The 16,353-nt window shown below is 35.0% G+C and overlaps 2 protein-coding genes across 2 annotated transcripts in view; one reads left to right on the top strand and one right to left on the bottom strand.

Moving 5' to 3' along the window:
• The window catches only part of LOC110444795 (DNA replication licensing factor mcm7-like), a 37,868-nt gene extending 35,439 nt beyond the window's left edge, over nucleotides 1-2,429 (top strand). Inside the window, exons 13-14 of the mRNA XM_021489158.1 lie at nucleotides 378-487; nucleotides 1,764-2,429. Coding sequence (XP_021344833.1) covers nucleotides 378-487; nucleotides 1,764-1,971 — 318 coding nt within the window. The 3' untranslated portion in view covers nucleotides 1,972-2,429. The remainder of the gene's footprint in view (nucleotides 1-377; nucleotides 488-1,763) is intronic.
• A 5,596-nt stretch (nucleotides 2,430-8,025) lies between these two features.
• Nucleotides 8,026-16,353, bottom strand: part of LOC110444784 (glypican-5-like) — a 155,183-nt gene continuing 146,855 nt past the window's right edge. The window contains exons 5-7 of the mRNA XM_021489148.1: nucleotides 15,701-15,806; nucleotides 14,962-15,181; nucleotides 8,026-13,798 (exon numbers count right to left, since the gene is read on the bottom strand). Of these exons, the coding sequence (XP_021344823.1) occupies nucleotides 13,659-13,798; nucleotides 14,962-15,181; nucleotides 15,701-15,806 (466 nt within the window). The 3' untranslated portion in view covers nucleotides 8,026-13,658. The remainder of the gene's footprint in view (nucleotides 13,799-14,961; nucleotides 15,182-15,700; nucleotides 15,807-16,353) is intronic.

Genomic DNA, 16,353 nt, shown 5'->3' with positions numbered 1-16,353 from the left:
CCCTAGTTATACAGCTGTCGTAAGTATCCCTAGTTACACAGCTGTCGTAAGTATACCTAGTTATACAGCTGTCGTAAGTATCTCTAGTTATACAGCTGTCGTAAATATCCCTAGTTATACAGCTGTCGTAAGTATCCCTAGTTATACAGTTGTTGTAAGTATCCCTAGTTATACAGTTGTTGTAAGTATCCTCCCTTGTTATAAAGCTCGTACGTGTAAGCCTATCAAATGATGACCTTTTACAGCTGCCTGTAGTCTCTGTAGTAATGTCTTTCTGCAGCTCAATCAGCTCATAAAGAAACATACAAAAAAGAAGCTAGAAAAGGAGGGGGCATTTATTTTTGAATTGTAAATTTGACTATTTTTTCAATCATCAGGCAAGACTAAGACTGGCTGATGCAGTTGAGAAGGAAGATGTTAACGAGGCCATGAGGCTGACGGAGATGTCCAAGGATACGCTTAACCCAGCGCATGAAGTTCATTCGAGGTCAATATCTCGCATGTTTCAATTTGTTCAAAAATAAAAAAAGATCACTGGTATAAAGGGCTCAATGATACATTAGGGCTGTCACAATATATCGGTATATTGTATCGTACCACAATACAGAGATGAAATATTGCTGTATCGCAATATTAGCATAAAGCAGGCTTTTAATAGTTCAAATGTGGTAATCAGTTGTTGGTTTGACAAAAATCTTATATCTATGTAATTCATATTATATATGATTAATTCCGACATTAGGAAGAGATTTGCTGTGTTGTTGGCACTTATTCCTTGAGTTTTACTAGCTACCAGTGTGAACTCTGTATACCGTTGTGGTATCCACGGTACTATATAGCTACCAGTGTGAACTCTGTATACCGTTGTGGTATCCACGGTACTATATAGCTACCAGTGTGAACTCTGTATACCATTGTGGTTTCCACGGTACTATACAGCTACCAGTGTGAATTCTGTATACCGTTGTGGTATCCACGGTACTATACAGCTACCAGTGTGAACTCTGTATACCGTTGTGGTTTCCACGGTACTATCGACCAAGAAATGGATGAAACTTAAGTTATCTAGGACGTTGTGTCTCCAACCCCCTATTTGGGATATCTATGATTAAGTTAAGTAAAATTGAGCACATCCTTCCTTTGACCATTTATCTGGATATGTATCGCAATATATTCATTCTGTATTGCAATTATATCGTGATACACTCTTGGGGTATTGTGACATCCATACGATGCATGTATAGTAACTGTAGAAGCCAAGCTTAAAGATAGGTTGCAAGTTTTAAATTGCAATGAGAATGCGGAAATATACTTGGTCCAAAATGGGCGTGACTTAAAAACGTTTCAAACAATTCACGTGTTCCGACGTGCATGCTGGAGCTGCATGTTGGAAGGATACGAGAGACTAAATCCAGAAAATATCCTAGGTTTATCGTCGCCTCTCAAAAAAAATGTGCATTGTGCCGTATTCAAAATATCACAATATATTATTGCAGCCCTACTGTACAGTATATTTGGTAGAGGTTGTACCTTTTCTGTAACTGTTGCCCGGTATATATGTACATGAATTACAAACCCATTAATCCTAACCAATATAAAAGTTATAAAACTGAAAGTAAAGCATTATGCTATTTGTAAGAGACAGCATCTAAATATGAGTTTATAGTTTTAAGACTTTTTGTACTGTTTTTCTTAGAAAATATATATATATAAAAACCTGAAAAAAAAAATTTCAGTAATATTTAATAAATCTTTAATTTCAGGGCACAAAATGTAACGGATCGCATCTTTAATCTGGTCCGAGAGATGGTGCCAGGTATGGGTGCGCGTACAGTGAAGGTTACTGACGTCATGGAACAGTGCACATCCAAAGGGTTCAAGCCCGACCAGGTGGATGCATGTATTGAGGAATATGAGGAGCTTAATGTATGGCAGGTCAACCAGGCTCACACAAAAATCACCTTCATCTAGACTCCAAACGCCAGTCTACAAGTGAATGGAGTTGCCAGTTCAAGATTATAACATCCAGGATTTTATATCGGAGTTTAGAATTTATTTCAAATTGTCCAAGAACAACCAAATCAGTTATTATGTGTAGCAAGACAATATCAGACCACTAGGTCTAGTCTTTGCCTACAGAAAAAAAAAATCTTGTCCAACCAGAAAGAAAGACAAAGTGGATTTTTATGAAAAAAGTAATATTCGAAAGTTGGATTATTTCTGCAACTTTTGTCTACAGTATTTATAATATGAAGTATGTTGTAAATTGATCTGATATTACGAAACATATTCAGGTGAAAACAATTTTGTTATGTATATACATGTACATTTAGTAATAGCCTACCAGATAATGTAGTCAAGTGTCCATAGAATTTTCTTTATAGAGGTATTTTGCATTGTAAATAAAACAAGAATTTTACAAAAAAGGATATGGACTTTTTGTGGTGTTATTTGTCTTACAGAATTACTGTCTTGCTTAAATGTTTCATGTGAACCAAAATTGTATTTTATTGTTGAAATAATTTTGGAAAAATGTTGACCCTGTGAAAATAATTGTTATTTCTAAGAATTAATGGAGGATTCTTCAAAGCATTTTTTTCAAATTTCCCAACAAGGTTAAGCAAGAAAAATCCTTAAAAAAGTGGGGTTTTACAGGGGGCATAAATCAAGGTCAGTGTTGAGATTTTTTTGTCATTGCTTTAGCGACTTTGTCTGAAAGGATTTTGATGAAACTAACTTGATGATGTCACAGAGTAATTCAGCCAAAATTTTAAAAATTGATTTATTAAGGGCTTTATGAAATATATTTGTCATGCTAGCAATTTAATTCCTGCATCTTTTGCCATACGCAAGAGAAAGTGTACCATTTGCAATGAAGACAAAGATTGTTTTTAGCTCACCTGGCACAAAGTGTTGCACAAAACCAACAGATATTGAAGCAGTAAAACAGGGTTGCTGCATACTAAATGCCATACATTTACCTTTATATATACAATACACTTTACTCCCCTGCAGGAATATGTTGGTCAATCTAGCATTAACTTTGATATTACAGGAGTTGCGCCCCTTTGCACACATTGCCTTTGAACCAACGAAACGAAATCTTTCTCCAATGAGGTTGCAGTTTTTGTGTCGCCTGGGTTACTGTTACTATAAATAGAAAATCTGTTTTCGTGCGATAACTTGAGTTTCCTTGGGCCACTCAAACTTCATGCAGTGCTTCCTTACCAAAAGTGCTTGCTTGGGATTGCTTTTCAGGTCTGAAGGTCAAAGGTCAAGGTCACTGTTACTATAAATAGAAACTTAACTAAAACTGTATACTGGACGGCTTCGATCTACCACTTGACCCACCGTGTATACCTCTGAAATGACGTCTTACTCCAAATGTTATTGACAACACTAGCTGTTTAACATCATAATCCACAAGTTTATTCATTTATTAGCTCACCTGGCACGAAGTGCCAAGTGAGCTTATGCCGTGGCGCGGCGTCCGTCGTCCGTCCGTCCTCGTCCGTCAACTTTTCCTTTAAACAACTTCTTCTGAAGAACGGACAGGCCTAGAGTCATGATATTTGGCTGAAAGCTTCGTTGGTAGGAGCCCTACAAAGTTTGAGAACGAAAATGACCTTGACCTGTTTTCAAGGTCACAGGGGTCAAATATGTCAAAAACTTCAAACGACTTCTTCTAAAGAACTAAAAGGTATAGAATCTTCATATTTGGCTGATGGCTTCCTGGGATAGAGCCCAACAAAGTTTGAGAATGAAAATGACCTTGACCTACTTTCAAGGTCACAGGGGTCAAATGTGTCAAACACTTCAAACGACTTCTTCTGAAGAACTGAAAGGTATAGAATCTTTATATTTGGCTGGTGGCTTCCTGGGATAGAGACCAACAAAGTTTGAGAATGAAAATTAGTTTGACCTACTTTCAAGGTCACAGGGGTCAAATATGTCAAAAACTTCAAACGACTTCTTCTGAAGAATTAAAAGGTATAGAATCTTCATATTTGGCTGATGGCTTCCTTGGATGGAGCCCAACAAAGTTTGAGAATGAAAATTACCTTGACCTTCTTTCAAGGTCACAGGGGTCAAATGTGTCAAACACTTCAAACGACTTCTTCTGAAGAACTGAAAGGTATATAATCTTTATATTTGGCTGGTGGCTTCCTGGGATAGAGCCCAACAAAGTTTGAGAATGAAAACTAGTTTGACCTACTTTCAAGGTCACAGGGGTCATATATGTCAAAAGCTTCAAATGACTTCTTCTGAAGAACTGAAAGGTATAGAATCTTTATTTTTGATTGATGGCTTCCTTGGATAGAGCCCGACAAAGTTTGAGAATGAAAATGACCTTGACCTTCTTTCAAGGTCACAGGAGTCAAATGTGTCAGACACTTCAAACGACTTCTTCTGAAGAACTGAAAGGTATATAATCTCTATATTTGGCTTGTAGCTTCCTAGGAAAGAGCCGAACAAAGTTTGAGAATGAAAATGACCTTGACCTTCTTTTAAGGTCACATGAGGCAGATATGTCAAACACTTTAAACGACTTCTTCTGAAGAACTGGTAGTTATAAAATCTTAATATTTGGCAGGTGGCTTCCTGGGAAAGAGCCAAACAAAGTTTGCGAATGAAAATGACCTTGACCTACTTTCAAGGTCACAGCGTTCAAATATGTCAAACAGTTCAAACAGCTTCTTCTGAAGAATTAAAAGGCATAAAATTATAATATTTGGCTGGTGACTTCCCGGGATAGAGCTCACCAAAGTTTGCAAATGAAAATGACCTCAACCTACTTTAGAGGTCACAGAGGTCAACAACATTTTAATGGATTTGTTCTTGAGAACTAAAAGGAATGGATTCATAAGATTTGGCTGGTAGCTTTTTGGAAAAGAGCTAACCAATTTCAGAAGGAAAATGACATTGACCTACTTACAAGATCATAGGGAAAAATATGTCAAGCAACTTCTGAAGAAGAATAAAAAAGCATAGAATCTTATAATAATATTTTGCTGGTAGTTTCAACAGATGGAGCCAACAAAGTTTGCGAGGGAAATATTTTTAAGGCAATATAATATGTAATGAGAATATTTTGCTATGACTACTTAAATATTCAGGTGAGCAAAACAGGCCCTCTTGGGCCTCTTGTTTATGGGAAACCATCCGTCAAATCATACAAATTAAACTTGGAATTGAGACAATGAGTATCCATAGCAAGTTCCTTAAAACTCGAGAGTATTCTTCCCAGAATAACAGATTATATAACAAAATGATGCCATCCAAAAACATAATCTATGATTATTGCTTACTTTTAACATTATTTCTTGAAATGAAAAGTGTATCTATTTCTTCATAATCTCCCAGCTTCCTGTGCAGGCGACACATCCACTTCCGTGGAATTCTTGTTTGGATCAGGTATAGATGAAGAAAAAGCATGAGTTTCTATGTAAACAATTGACTGCCCATAGTGTTTATTTTGCAGTAGTTTTGACACTGTTGCTCCAATTTTTGCTTTTCTAAACACTTCAATATGTAATCATGCCTGCACTGTTCGAAGGATCAGTGTGTACTTTTTTTTCTAATTTTGAGTTATTTGTGTAAGCAATATGACTATAATTACGAACCATTCTACATGAAGTATTTTGAGTGACATGTACTGCCTGATATTAATGTTGATGCAATTTGCAGAGACACTTGACAAGTTCGCTATATAATCCACTGCTCTTTCGCAATATAATCCACTGCTCTTTCGCTATATAATCCACTGCTCCACCAGACTGCCTCTTAAGGTCTAGCTGATTTTTCATGGATCTCCATGTAATTCCCTTAGTTCATATTTTGCCCATGTATCTCCGTCGGTGTAATCTTGTGTAACAGCACGGTAACGCAAAACCACAAGATTTGTTATGGCTTCCATATCCAAAACAACATCCAAGTTCTCTTCTGGCCATCAAACCTCATATATCTGTCTCCAATGAGCATCTGTAGGACGAGGAGTCCAGGAGGACTAAGACAGTATCCCAAAGTCACAGTCCTTGCTATAGGAGTGGTATCGCATCCCTCAAACCATATCTAACACGTTGACAGGATCAGTATTATAACAGCAGTCAGAGTTGGTACACATCTATTAATTATAACAAAGAAAAGGCTAACGAAACCATTGTTGTATTTTCCTTTGTTGCTGGGTAATCCAATGTTGTCACCGCAAAGCTTCAAGTTTTGTCTTAACCAGCTAACTTGGACTATCCATACAGCCATGTTTATGGAGGCACAGTAGTCTAGTGGTAGGACACCAGGCTCGTGACTGAAGGGTTGCGGGTTCAAGTCACGTCATGGCACTGTGTTGTATCTTTGAGCAATATACTTTACTCCGCTTGTTAGCTCACCTGGCACGAAGTGCCAAGTGTGCTTATGCCGTGGCGCGGCGTCCGTCGTCCGTCCGTCCGTCCGTCCTCGTCCGTCAACTTTTCCTTTAAATAACTTCTTCTGAAGAACGGACAGGCCTAGAGTCATGATATTTGGCTGAAAGCTTCGTTGGTAGGAGCACTACAAAGTTTGAGAACGAAAATGACCTTGACCTGTTTTCAAGGTCACAGGGGTCAAATATGTCAAAAACTTCAAACGACTTCTTCTGAAGAATTAAAAGGTATAGAATCTTCATATTAGGCTGATGGCTTCCTTGGATGGAGCCCAACAAAGTTTGAGAATGAAAATGACCTTGACCTACTTTCAAGGTCACAGGGTTCAAATATGTCAAACAGTTCAAACAGCTTCTTCTGAAAAATTAAAAGGCATAAAATTATAATATTTGGCTGGTGACTTCCCGGGATAGAGCTCACCAAAGTTTGCAAATGAAAATGACCTCAACCTACTTTAGAGGTCACAGAGGTCAACAACATTTTAATGGATTTGTTCTTGAGAACTAAAAGGAATGGATTCATAAGATTTGGCTGGTAGCTTTTTGGAATAGAGCTAACCAATTTGAGAAGGAAAATGACATTGACCTACTGACAAGATCACAGGGAAAAATATGTCAAGCAACTTCTGAAGAAGAATCAAAAAGCATAGAATCTTATAATAATATTTTGCTGGTAGTTTCAACAGATGGAGCCAACAAAGTTTGCGAGGGAAATATTTTTAGTGCAATATAATATTTAATGAGAATATTTTGCTATGACTGCTTAAATATTCAGGTGAGCGATACAGGCCCTCTTGGGCCTCTTGTTCCAGTCTACTCTGCTGTAAATGAGTACCTGGTTGAGCAATGCCAGAATTGTTGAATGCTAGCTGTGAGCGCCAAAATGGCAACTGTATGCTTCCCACGGAGTTGAGAAAGATATTGGCTGGTTGTAAAGGCCCTATAACCACGGATAATAATTTGTGAACCACTTTGAGTCGACCTACAAACTGAGTTTTGATAAAGCGGTATATAAGAACCTCAAATTATTATTATTATTATTTATGAACACATATACCCTGCCATAGTTTATTCGTAATCAGTAATTTAAAAAGTTCAGACCAGCAGGACTTTGTACTGGTTATGCAATTTTCTGTTTCTCTGTTGATATTGAAGATAAAGTAGGAATGATATACTAGGCTCAGACCCAATGTACTGGTCTTAACATTTCTTATTCAACTTATTGCTATTCATTAAACCACAACAGTCTGTGATCTGAACAAGACTAAGTAATAAAGTGGATTTTAAATCCTAGGCAGAATGGAACGCACTCATTTACACTGAAAAAACCTGACCAATCGCTAGGCTGATACCTGTCCTTTGAAGGTTACAGAGGCGGGACAATCAACATCAAAACCATTTTATTTTTTTTATTTTTTTTACTGTTAATGCTACCACAAAATTCTTTAGTTGTACATTAATTACATCAACAGGTCATGTACACGGAGTCTTTAATTTTGCTGAGACATATTCCAAGGGTGCAGTGAGCCAAAGTGAGCGTAGCGACTGGAGTTTCAATGAGGATGTAATTTTCATGTACCAACAATTATAAATCACAAAACAAAATGGAATATAAAAAGTACTGAAATTTATTATCAGAATGATTTGCAACAGACACAAGACAGCAGTACATAAGATATGTATACAATGTCGGGAAAGTTGAAAGCAAGCCAGCGAAAACAGAGACCACAGAAAGCTAATGGGTTTGAATACAGCATCTTGCTGTAAACACTTTGAATAATTTTTACATACAACAATATAGAAAGAAAAAACCCAGAATTTTTATTAATCTTCTACATTTGTCGCAGAAATAAAACATGTTTTTTTTTAATTCTTTTTTAATCTTCTAAATTGAAAGATTCAAAAAGATAAGAAATGTTACAAATAAACGAAAAAACTGGCATTCTACAATATCTGCTTGACCTGTGAGTTACCTCCCTTGAAAAATAATATGCACAAGCTTTAAGATTATTGCAACTAAACAATAAAGTTTTTGTAAATCTGAAAACCTGTTGCTGAAAAAACACCATTTATAAACAAACTTTTATTTAGCTTATCGATTATCATTGAAAATAAATTTGCGTAAATAAAATTTCTGTTCAAAAAAATTAAGTACACTGCTGAACGATACTGATAGGCCAGAACAATGGCGATGAATATTCAAATAATGTACAGCAAAAAATTACAATATTTATTTAAATTAGGCATGGCTTGGTAGAGAAGCAGATCTAATGAATATTCATTGAAAGTGAAATAATATTGAAAATGAAGAGGTTAAAAAGTGTTAAAAGTCTTTGTTTGCAGCAAATCATATCTTATTTTGAAATGCATCAAAGATGAAGTCATAAGATGCTATACTGATCATGAGTGTTCCTGTGACTTAGATTTATTAAGTTAAGCATGAATAATTGTGACAACTCATTCATGCGAACAAAAACTAATCAAAATATAAATATACTCAAACGTTTTCCTTCTTACAGTGTTGAAGCTTTATGTGAGATTTTTTTTTTTTCTTTCTTTCTGTAAACTCATAAGTGCACAATAAGAACAGATGGGGAATTGAACGTAATTAAATCAGAATTACACAAAGAATACAATAACAGATGGACTTTTACAAATGTGCCATCAACTGATTATGCTAAAATTTAGAAGTTCGTTTACAAATACAATATTTTTTTATCACATCATAAACACGCACACCCATACATACACTCATTCCTGTGTCAGTTTATACTACATCTTGCTGTACCAATTTGGTCTAAATGACATTTGTATATTGTCTAAAAAACTAAAATGCACTGTGTAAATACATTATTTAGTAACTGATGTAAATACTTCTCTGATGCATAGATTCATATTAGAGCCATGGTAATAACTGGACCAACGTACAATGGTAACCATGGTGACGGCTGACCAACAGATATAGTAGAAACCAACCTATTTTTGCATTTACACCGATATATTTATATATATATATTTATGTATATTTACAAAAGTTATAATACATACATGTGTACATGATACAGGCCCCGCCCCTTCTCTCTAATCCCACACGCTCTCCTAGCCCTACCCCTTCTTCCCTCTACCCCTTCCCCTTTTCCCTAACCCTGCCACTCACCAAATTGACATATTTATCATGTTTATATCATCCCACAACCAGATGGACCCTCCCTTCACTAACAAGCCCCACCCTCGGCTTCAATATCCCTCCCATAAACCTTAACAATGCCCCCATCCCACCCCTTAGTGTCAACCCGAAAGCTTCTATTGAGTAACTCTGTGCAGAATGACAAGCCAACAAGCCAACAACAATCACCTTTGAACTCCTATATCACCTTGACCTTTAACCTCATAAAGTTTATTACCTTGCCCTTTGAACTTGGGTTGATCACCATGTCCCTACATTTGCCTCTCTTCATATAACAGGGTCAATAGGTCAAAGGTTATGCTTAGAGGTCAACCTCAATTAATATCATACAAAGTAATCTACCATTATGTGTATCGTGACAAAATAACAATAACAATGATAAAACAAAACATTTACAGAGTTTTGGACACGGCTAACACATCAAGAGAATGACTTCACAGTCTTTAGACATTTTGTAATAGCAATATTTATACATATTTGACTAAGTTAAACATTTTGCCTTTCCAATGCAAATTCTTACAAACGATTGAAAATTATTTTTCAGAGCCAGAATTTTCTGAAGAATTCAATATGTTGTTAAATAATGTGATGACCCTGAGGCACAGACTTTCTTTATGGAACCAATGTAGTTCATCAATGTGTAAAGCTTTGACTCATTTACCCCTAAAGATACATTTGAACTCTTCAAATTCAAAGGTTGGAATAGTTCATTATGAAACTTCAGGGGTGAATGAGTTGAAGAGTCGAACAACTTTCCACTAACAGATATTGTCATTTTGCTTAATATTTGTCACACAGCTGTACAGGGAATTCATCTTACATAATCTTCTACCGTTTCCAAAATCTTCGAATAAACATGGAAGTGGAAAAGAAGTAAACAGTGTTGGTCGTGTCCAAGACTGAGTAAACTGGACATGAACTGGACACAGGTCATCATATACATAACCTGTCTCATCATCTACATACACGGCAGATCAGACATCAAACTACAATAAACTTTGTTAATTACACCGCTCTAATCACTAATTAGAATATAATAGGATCACAGATCATCTTAGTGTTGCTCTCAACATCATCAACCATACCTTAAACAACATCCATATAAGGACTTGCAAGTGCAGGCATCTAATATCGTATCGTTTAAGTCTTGATATCATTGAGTATGACTAATACTTACACGTTAAAAACATTCATGAAATTAAAAAAATAATCAGTATTTAAGAGAATTACAAATGGCAGAAATGTTCATACTGGTGAAATGTTTATTACAGTCAACCTTAGTCATGTGACCACCTCTACTTAAAGACCACCTTTAATGTTCTCCATTAAAGTGATTTCATTGTGGATTGAACCTGTATTAACTCATTCACCCCTGAAGACGCATTTCAACTCTTCCAATTCAAAGATAAAATTATAAAATTAGTTAAGAGACTAACTGCAATAAGAAAAAACTTTTTGGACTTAATTCCGAAGGGCAGTCCTTAAAATACAGGTTTGACTAATTTAAAAAATGTTTTTCCTTGCTTATTAGAAGTTTGATTATGGCACTGCAAGCACAATGTTACTCCTTATATGAAGTTGTTTATCCTAAAACAAAAATATCCTGAGCTTAGAGCTCTCAAATAAAACAAAATCTCACCATTCAATGGTAAAACAATCATTGCAACAAGTACAGACACCAAGACCTGTACTGAGAGTAATGACAACAGCCTTACTCTCCACAGCTCAATTACTGTCAATTGGGAATAAGCTGTTCTTGTGCCATCAGTAATAAAATCATTATTTTTTTCAAGACATCATCTTCAAAAGCTAAGGTATAGGATAGAATGATCTCCCCTGAACAGGAAATTGAGTTTGGTTAACTTCATTGGTGCAGTTTGACCGTTTAATTTTTATGAACTTTTGCATAAGAACAAGAAATTTAAGCCATAACTTATTTACAGACAGTTATTGACAATATTCAATGAAAGAAAGAATAAACAAAAGGATTCCAGCACAAATTTAAGTAAATATTTCTTACTGAATTTCCCAATTCACAGGTTGTAGTATCACTTAGCTTTGATTTGTGTATTTATAATACACACCTTTTGGTATATAACAATTCAAAATCGTCACAATACATGTTTCTTATCTTAATCAAGACCAACTTATTATGTACTGCTTAAAAATAATAAAAATTGTAAACCATCATAGTTCAGATCCACACATGACATTGGAATTGTACAGGGAAAATAATACATTGTGTAAACACATACTAATGCTACCTGATTTTTATACAAATCTCCTTTCCCAAAGAGTTCCTTAATATGAACTGACAAGTTCATTTCAGGAATTATGATTTGGGTTTTGTGAGTTAAATGCCGACACATATGAAAGGTAAATGGAGACATCTTTCAATAATACACAAGGGCCAGTTCTTCAAAGCCTTACTAATTAAATAAATTAACATGAATTTAAAAAAAAGGGATTTTGAACATTTTTTGATAATTTTCTGTATTTCCCAAATTTTGACAATCATTCAGTTTTGAAGTTATTACTTTTTTTAATAAACTCATTCAATAATTTAGTAATCTAAGTTAATTGAATCAGGATTTAAACATCAGAGCCTAAGTTATATTCAAATAATGCTAATAAAGGTATTTTGTGAGGGAGATAACTTTTCACACAAATCACAGGTGATAGAACAGTAAGGTAGCATATATCTTTGAAATGTTCAGTATCTTTATAATGTTAAACATTAAAATCATATTTCATACAAAATGGACATATAACTTTTTCACCACAACTATTTTTCAAACCAATAAACATAATATCTATATTCATTTACATATCAACACTAAAGACAGGATGATATTTAACCTCTTAAACATAACAGAAAAAAAAAGAAAAAAGTCAAATCTGCACCTAATTATGACAGTGTCTTAACTATAATTAGTCTTAATTATTTCAATGGTAAACAAAACGTGTGTATTTCAAGATTCATCACCAGAACAATATCTTAAAAAAATTAAAAATTAAAAATCACTTAAAATAAGTATGAAGACAGATAAAATTGAATTGTTGTAATGAGTCTTATTAATTTGTTTTCAATCTTTGAAAATAAGTGAAATTTTCTTTTGAATGCTTAAAATGAAATTGATCGTTTGATTGAAAACTAACTGGTAAAAAACATTTTTAAAAAAAAATAAAAAATGTGTGCCTGTATATATCTAGAGGTTATAATTTACTCTGACAATTGTTTTTATCTTTCTTTCTTAAAATTCAACAGAATGAAAAAAATATTTACCTGGTATAGGTGATATATTCATTAAAACACAAGTCAACTATATCATGAAATCATAATTTGTTTTTCCAATAAAACCTTTTTTTCAATGTAACACACACTAATGACAAACAATTTCAATAAAATCACAATAAATAGCACTTCATTCTGTATTTGATTCTTGGGTAGCTGTAGGACAAAGGGTAAAATTACCAGAAAGTAAGGACAAATCTGATTGGTAAAGGGAATCCAGATAACTGATATTTTTCACTAGATTGATTTAAAAAAACCAAATTGCATTGGATAAATTAAACAAAAATAAAGCTATTTGTGATACAGAAATTATTTTCCCTTTTTATAAGTGAATTTTGATTTTGATTTTTCAAAATGTTGCTGTTTATTCACTATAACCTTAACCCTAGTTGAAAATAAAATTGCTATTGGAACAGCCCATAAACCAGGGCTAAATATTGATAAATGAGAGACCAGTAGTTTGATAAGCTTGAGCTGTCCTGAGAAACTCTTGGTTTTTAGCTATGTGACAAAAGAACTGTGATTTCAATCAAAATCTATAAGAAACCTGTATTGCTATATGCTTGAAAGTTTTTTTGACATAATTTATGATAGAGTTACTTCCCTTTGACTACAAAAATTTCAAGTGATGTACCTGCCAATGTTTTAAACAATTTTCTATCGGTAGAAGAATGGATATCTATTATTATTCTCACCTCTACCACATCTGATGGTACACATAATAATGCATATACAATTTCTTTATATGTTGTTGTTTTTCATACAAAAATGGCTACCACTACACTGATGAACATGGCTGCCATGGAGACCGTGAAGTGTGAGGCTGCTCCTGTGTTACCGTCTCTATCTTGAGGATTCACCTCCCGGTTACCATCGTCTACATTTGGTGGGTGTCGCGCTGGAAACAAAATCAGAAAAAATAATCAAACATTGAAAAGATAGTTGATAATTATTATTTAATGTCATTACATATGATGTATCATATTACGGTATTACGATATTGACAGTAATTTTCTGGAGACAACTGACCAGAAATCCTCAAAATGAAGGTCACCTCATCAACATGATAACCCCCCCAAATTTAACATATTCTGCAGGATCTCATAACTTTCACAGATACAATGTACAAACATCTGTGTAACAAGAAGAAAATTTCCTGGGGCAAAAAAATTGATCTCATAATCAACGATCTCTTCCACTCATTAAGGCAAAAATACTTAATAAATTACAAATCTTCTTGATTCTATCGAGAGATTTTTGTCAAACGCAATTCTCTTTTCAGTGCACATTTAAAAATGATTTCATTTAATTACCTGGTAGAATCTATAAACCATTACAGCGACAATAGATAATGCACAATCTGTTGGACGTCTTTCATTAACACATTAGTATTGATAGTTACACCACTGATTGGGCCGATACTTGGATCAATAACAGCCTTACAACACAGACAACATCCAGTGGCAATGGGAATAAGATTTACCACTGATGTTAGAAATCTTAGAAACTGTCCCAAAGCTCAAACAAGATACAGCATTATTATTTTGTAAAAGAAACAGGTTCAATAGGCTGTGTGTCATTCCAGAGCATAAACATGAGGTCAAGTGGGCCGACTGTATTCTAAAACGTGAATAAAATATTGTGTATCAAAGTATCAGAATACTGTATACCGGGAACTTTTTGCCCAGTCAAATTTCCACCCTTCGACAGTCTCCATTTTTGCTCAATATTAAATTTGCATTTAAATATTGTGTAGATTATGTTGTTTATAAATGTTCGCTGTAAAGATAAATTTCTCCCCATTATATATAGAAGGCGAAAAAGGCAAAACATTCTGGTATACAGTAATACCAGCTTTGCCTATACATACATAGAAAACTATCAGGGGTGTTGATATATGTAAATAAGGCATAACTTTTAGATAAATAAACAAGTACCTCAGATATTGCACAAATCATACCCACACCTAGGACTTTCTCTTAATCCTTCTACGAAATATTTCTATTGATGTTGGTCCAACCCAAACAGTCTGAATAACCAATCACAGTCACACAGACTTACTTATGACAGGCTCGTGTGGTTTGTCGGGATCGCCCCCACCACTTCCCTCATCTCCTCCAATGGAATAGTGGCCGCTTCCTGAGCCATCTAAGTCTTCGTCGTCCGTGGTGAAGCTATGGTGCCCCCGTAGCGTGTCACCACTGCCTTGAAACATTGCATGTGGATCCTCAGAATCGGAGAACATCAACTCTTCCTGTTCACTGTATCGAGTCAACAGGTTCTGTAAGGAAACACAGGGTCAAACGTGAGTATGTGTCCTTTACTGTCAAGGTCAGTGATGTTACAATCAAGGTCACATACGAGAGGTTTTCAATGAGTGATAATTCAACCTTAATGCTCAAAGTGCAGTTGTACTTAGTTGATAAGGGAGAAGATTAACAGAATCTTTTGGACCTGAGGGTATGAGAATAAATTTCAACCCTACGAGATTTCAATATCCAAACCCGAGGCTTGCTTGAGCAATGGCACTGAAACAGGATGGGACAAACATGGGAAACACTTAACCCAGCCCCATGGCTTTTGAAAGAGGATGAAAAATTTCTATTAATAGTAATGGTAGCCTTGACCTTGGCACATTGAAACAAAAACTTGTTTGAGGCATTTGACCATTGTATGAGATTGATCAAAGAAACAAAGCAGGATTTTTTTCACTACCACGGGAATGGGATCCATGGCTGTTGAATTAGGGTAAAAAGCATGGAACAAGTCAAAATTCACAAATGGAAAGCTGTTCACTTACGATTTTCATCTGAGAAAGTTTTTCCTTGAGTGTGTTAATTTTCGGGTCCATGTCAACATTGACTGCTCGGACATAAGCAGAGAGTCCTTCCACCAGGGGAGTGTACCTAAAACATAGTTCACACATCACTTTAGGTGAATAATTCACATAAACTTTTTGCTAAATAAAAAACAGCTATTTTTTTGTTTTGGAAATGCACAAATGAAATTCACAAGAAGTAATGATCAATTAAAACTGAAATAGAGGACCTGACCTTTGAAATCAAATGTCTAAATGGAATTTGATGTCTCCGTGGGGGAATATCAGCTGGAATGCAGCAGATTTAACGTGTCAATATAATCCTGTCACTCAAACAAGAGGCCCATGGGCCTTAACAGTCACCTGATATATTTATACAGAGAGTTGATTTTGTTTTTAACATGCACAGAAATATTATTCAAAGTTACAATAAAACCACCTTATTCAATATCTAGCATACAGATTTAAGACTAAAAAGTATTTGAAACTAGCACCTCTGATTCTAAACAAGGAAAATGAAGAAATTTTAGCACACTGACTCCTTTGGGCCCCACCCTACAGCCCTAGGGGTTAGGGCTGGCTCAAAATTTTCAAAGTATCAAACTGTCAACTCAAGGTTATAATTCCAATCAAGT

The sequence above is a fragment of the Mizuhopecten yessoensis genome, unplaced genomic scaffold, assembly GCF_002113885.1.
Source record: "Mizuhopecten yessoensis strain PY_sf001 unplaced genomic scaffold, ASM211388v2 scaffold2065, whole genome shotgun sequence".
Taxonomy (NCBI): domain Eukaryota; kingdom Metazoa; phylum Mollusca; class Bivalvia; order Pectinida; family Pectinidae; genus Mizuhopecten; species Mizuhopecten yessoensis.
This window is presented reverse-complemented; position numbering and strand designations above follow the sequence as displayed.